Raw genomic sequence first — 5,597 nt, 5'->3', positions numbered from 1 at the left:
TTATTTTTTAAACCATGATGGTCTTTTAAACATCTTTAAAAAATACACGTATTACATGGTCACCATCCAAATGGGAAATATATTTCACAATGCAATGAACTGAAAATAATTCCATTTAATGTAAATTGTGGCAGGGCAAAAATCATGTAATAATCTTTAAAGTTAGTAGGCCTGTATTTCAATTTATTTCGGGATTGTAAAAATAAAAAATAAAACGAAGACAAATCAGTCTTTTAAGTCCGGTATCTTTTTTTGTAATTATGTTACAAGAGATAGTTTTTGCACGCGTACAGTTTAGCTATCAGTTTGTTTCTCTTCCTTTACAGGTGTGAAGTATAAAACGCCGGGGCCCCATAGGCTTGTGATCCCAAAACAAACGGAGACAGGACTGCGTGGCTTGGCAAGAAGGGCAACTGGGCAGTGCAGACCAGTCCGCCCGGTGCGTGACCCGGGTAACCGGTGTGCATCGAGAGCTGGCCACCCATTGGAGGAGAAGGGCTCAGACTCAAACCACCACCAAGCCCGCTCCCTGGTGCGCTACCGCCGCCTCCCCCTGTCGGGGCGCTGGTGTCAGCGCCAGGGTTTTGCTTCTTCCACTTGGTCCGGCGGTTCTGGAACCAAATTTTCACCTGGGTCTCTGTCAGACTGAGTGAAAGAGCCAGATTCAGTCTCTCGCAGACTGACAGATAGCGGGTGGACTTGAATTTATTCTCGAGAGCTACAAGCTGTTCGTAGGTGAAGGCTGTCCGGGCCCGCCGGGGTTTGCCCGACTTGGAATCTGAACCAGTGCGTTTCCTCTTGGGCTTGGCCTGTTGACTCTGGCCGTTCTGTCCTGGTTGCTGCTGACCCACCGAATCGCCCTCTTCTCGGTGTCCTAGATCCCCGTCCCCCGAACCCTGCAGGCCGCTGCTGCTCTCCTCGCTGCACAGCTCCTCGTCCTGCGTGTCGCTCTCTGGAGTGTGCGTACCTCTGCTGAAATCATTTTCACATTCCTCGGATTTATACAACACTCCGTCTTCTGAAAAGAGACACCAATAATATACGTTACTAAACTTTAAAAATGATTGATTGTACATGCAAATAAAACAAACCACCCGCTTAAGACAAGTATTGCTAACAACAACAATTTTGCAAAACACCCCCAAAAAGTTCTAGAAGTTACTTTTTATAACCCTCTGTATATATTTTGAACATTTAAATAATAATAAAAAAATCATGGGACACAAAGCCCCAAGGGTAGGACACTGGAACACTAATTTCTAAAAACGCAACACCAAGTGCAGCTATTTTATTATACTTGGCATCCATAGGGCTGTGAATATACAATGTATTATATAGATCTCCTAAAAGTGCGTACTGAACATTATACAGGATTTATTGCGTTAACTTGTCAGTTTATAATGTAGCGAAATAATTCTGTAAAAACCGTTAGAGGTTTTCTATATTCCTATCTTCCATAACATATTTAAATCAGTAATAATAATAATAATAATAATAATAATAATAATAATAATAATAATAATAATAATAATAATAATAATAATAATAATAATAATAATAATAATAATAATACAATTACATCAACTTGTGAACTGTGTTGCAATCAACTACCAATAAAAAGAGCTTATACGTGGATAAGTTATTAAATGCGCCTGTGTAAACTCGTCAATAAACGTTTCTGTATAAATTACAACGGTTTCAATAACAAATAACAAATAAAAATGTATTTTGCAATGAAACAATGAAAATGTAACACGCAACTGTAGATGAATCTGTTTTTTTTTTTTTGTTTTGTTTTTTGTTTTTTTAACACAACCCATGCTTATTCCCGTTGGGAAGTGTATCGGTCCTGTAGTTACCTTTCAATTTACAGTATACGTTTGAAAGTCGTTTTCTAATTTAATACCTAATTTATAATAAATACAACGCTGTACTAAGTAGTTATATTGATTGGAAGAAAATACAATACGTGTTTGTCTAATCCACAGACTCATTAACGATCATTTAATTTATATTTAATCACAGCACAGCCTATAGCAACAGAAAAGATAATTTAGCATGTAACGCGTTGTAGATTTACTAAATGATTCTTCTTCTTCTTCTTCTTCTTCTTCTTCTTCTTCTTCTTCTTCTTCTTCTTCTTCTTCTTCTTCTTATTATTATTATTATTATTATTATTATTATTATTATTATTATTATTATTATTATTATTATGTTAAAACATTGCAAAAATTGAAATTATAAATTAACCATAATATAATAGACTATATAGTTATGATATAAATGTGTAACACCTTGTACCAACCAGTTTTTAAAAATAACTTTAGATCTTTATATTATTAATATCTTACAATTTTGAACAACAACAATCTTGCAAAACACCCCCAAAAGTTATAGAAGTTACTTTTTATAACATAGCCTCTGTATACATTTTGAACATTAAAAAAAAAAAAATGGAATAATAATTTAAAAAATGCAGCGCCAAGTACAGCTATTTTACATTTGCTAAATGAGAACAGTTACAATTAGTGAATTGTTATGTTGATTAATCCAGTTAGCTTTAGCTGAAAAACTTTTGGGGATAAATACAAATGTTATACAATAACTGTAATCATCTACGTAAATGCTTTGAACTTAATGTACTGTAAATTATGCGCGTAAGAGTGTTTTGAAAGTAACAAATGCCTTGAAGGTAATGTGTAGAGTGTTTTGAGCGTGAGAGTATTTTGAAAGTACGTAGTGTGGTGTTTTGAACGTAGAAGTAGAGTGTTATTAATGTGACCTGAGTGGGGTTTTCTTTGCATGAGTGTTCTAAGCGTAGTACACCGGTTCAACTTAAATGTTCTTGTATATCATCACTTTCAAATACGCTTTTCCGGCAGTGATAAACTCAATGACAACAAATAATGTTTTCTACTGACCCTACCTTTAATAATTAATATTATTAATGTAGCTGTCAAGTCATTGCCATATAGGCTACAGCCTTTTCCATATAAAGCCGAATATGCTGTGTCTACTTTATATATAATACATATATGCAATATATCAGCATGACAGTATTTACAGTTTTGAATTATAACACAGTGTTTACTCATCGGTATCGTGGTATGGGATTAGCAGTGAGAACCTTATTATATTTGATGAAAATAAAAGCAATCTGGTTCTTTAGGTCGAAGGCAATCCTCGATCAATAACACCTCTTAATAGGTGTAATAGGTTTTAATCGAGTAATTATCTGAATTTTGACCCTATAATTTAGATGTTGGAGGGGAGTTCGCAAGCTGCCTGAAAGAGATATGCACAATTCGATAATAGGATATCGACCAGTCCAGTCATCACGCCACTCTGGGGTGATTTTCTTCATTATGCTGCCTCTTTACCGCTGCTGAGCACATTTTACCTTAAATGTAATCGAAGGAATGTAATTGTTTTTCTAGAGATAACCAGCGTTTTGTCACAATTAGTCTGATTTGTCCTAAAAAAAAGCCAAGGAAGAGGAAGAAAATTGAATGTGTCGCCCAGAGCACAGAAGAGCAGGCTATGGCTGAGAGATGTGTCGGAAGATTGTGAGCTTAGAAACCTATAATAATAAACCCGTTTAAAGCTGCTTCTATTCTCGACTAACAGTTATCTCTGGCGGAGTGCTTCACAGCATTTATTTGGCGGTGAATGTGTTTGCTTTCTTTTGTCTATAAAGGTATATAAAACAAAACACACTCGTCTCTATCCTATCTATCTGTCTATCTATCTATCTATGCAACATTTTTATATAATACTCTTATATTATATTCAGATTATTACAATACATTTACAAGTAAGCCTTTACTTTTAAATAATTTCCACAATTCCACGTAAGGCCATGTTATTTGGCCTTTATCTCATTCTTTATAAAAGTTTCCAAATATTACTTATTTTGTCTAAATAGTGGGATATTTTTTTATTATTATTTGGTAACTAGTAATGCAGTCTTTGTATAAAACATTTTTTCCATCTGTCTAACACTTCTTATTACTTAATAGTAGCCATGCATACTCCAGGCAAGGATGAAAATTACTACTAAATGCATAAGAAAAACCAGGATTGTTCTTGTCTGGAAACCATTACGGCAGATGTATACAACAACTATTGAAACAGTAGGCTATACTTTTAATATACAGAGCTATAAACATTCATTCGCATTGCTGAGCTTTGAAAACTAAAAAAAAAAAAAAGAAACCTATATCGGCCTAATAAAAACTCATATTAAAAAAAAAAAAAACAACAACAACTATAAGAGATCCAGGCTATACTTACTGATTAAATCTGTTGACTTTTTGCACGAGTCATAATCATCAGAGAGAACTTTCTGATCTGCAATTTCTAGAGCTGAGTCTTCGGCACCTCTGTTCTCGGCTCCCAGTAGAAAATTGTTGTTGTCTCTGTAAGGAATACTGGAACTGTGGCGCTTTTTACTGATAAATTTGTTAGGGTCCAAAATGTCCAGTACTGAAAACGAGGTGGTCCTGTGCACAGTTGGTGGCACCACCACGGCCACCTCATGTCCCGGCGAGTTGCCCTGATTGTCCCCTTGCTGTCTGTCTCTGTTGGCAGGGCATGAGTAAACCGACAGCTCGTTGCCTGAAAGTCTCTGTTCCCCGTGACTGTCCATGCTTTCGGCGTGAATGTTGCAGGGCAACCCTTCTGAAGCGGCTACGGCCACCGCCGGAGCTGGAGAAGAGAGGTCACTCACCTGAACCGTGTCTCTGCTCACGTTCATGGCTCCCAAACAGTAACAGAAGCAATGTCTCTTTCAACCGCACCAAACCCCTACCCCCCTTGTGTGAGGACGCTTGCGAAGTTGTTGCTGTTGTTGATTTCTTCAACTGCAGCCTTTTTCCTAAGAGCCCCACGAAACAGCCCGTCTGTCCTTGCATCAGAGTTCCCGAATCAAGTCAGAAGGTAGTGGTCCACTATAGGATGATGCTCTCCACCGCTCTACTCCCTTTTTGGTTCTTTGACCATCCCCTGAGGACCCTCCGCCGTTTAAGTCCCCCCCCCCCTCCTTTTGCACGCGCCGGGCTGCACCTTGTTTATGCGTTCATATTCAGCTGTGGATTGTAATTGGCTACAAATTAATTCTGTGCCCTTAATAGCCTGTAATCCCCAACCGAGAGCAAGAGAGAGAGAGAGTGCAGGTGGAGAGAGAAGAGAGTGAAGGATGATGTTGCTTGTGATATACTTGGCTGTCAGCTCTGTTTCAGCGACCCTCCACTCAACTGGAAAGCATCTAAATGGCCTACTTTTATTCTTCCAGGGGGCGGGCCGGTAGGGATAGTATGATAATGATAATGGTTTATTGAAGTAATCACAGGATCAATGCGTGCCATACTTTTGCCTCTTAGCTTTGTATTTGTGATAAAATAATAAAAATAACAAGTTATTTCCTGCATATATGTGTACCGATATTCTTTCAGAAACCATGCAAATGCATATTTTTAAACCACCACTGTAAAAAGTATCCTCTGCAACGAACATAATGTAATACAGTTATGTAAAACATGTATTGATGATATTAAAACAACAACAAAACAACAGATGAAGATACTCTGTTTACACCA

At 37.3% G+C, this 5,597-nt stretch overlaps 1 protein-coding gene across 1 annotated transcript; it reads right to left on the bottom strand.

The window, feature by feature from the left end:
• Positions 1 to 177: 177 nt before the first annotated feature.
• nkx1.2lb (NK1 transcription factor related 2-like,b) lies at positions 178 to 4,756 on the bottom strand. The gene is made up of 2 exons (XM_041273047.1): positions 4,294 to 4,756; positions 178 to 1,015 (listed from the first exon to the last, which is right to left on the bottom strand). Exons 1-2 carry the CDS (start codon positions 4,754 to 4,756, stop codon positions 321 to 323), a joined length of 1,158 nt encoding a protein of 385 aa, XP_041128981.1. The 3' UTR covers positions 178 to 320.
• Between the last annotated feature and the right edge of the window lie 841 nt (positions 4,757 to 5,597).

The sequence above is a fragment of the Polyodon spathula genome, chromosome 1 (assembly GCF_017654505.1).
Source record: "Polyodon spathula isolate WHYD16114869_AA chromosome 1, ASM1765450v1, whole genome shotgun sequence".
NCBI lineage: Eukaryota > Metazoa > Chordata > Actinopteri > Acipenseriformes > Polyodontidae > Polyodon > Polyodon spathula.
The sequence above is the reverse complement of the archived record's forward strand: the minus strand, read 5'-3'. Positions and strand labels throughout refer to the sequence as shown.

Excerpts from the sequence above, each read along its gene's own strand:
- nkx1.2lb (XM_041273047.1), bottom strand. The coding sequence starts at position 4,756 with ATGAACGTGAGCAGAGACACGGTTCAGGTGAGTGACCTCTCTTCTCCA. Across the intron at positions 1,016-4,293 it reads AAAGTCAACAGATTTAATCA|ACGGAGTGTTGTATAAATCC; the intron begins GTAAGTATAGCC and ends TCTTTTCAGAAG.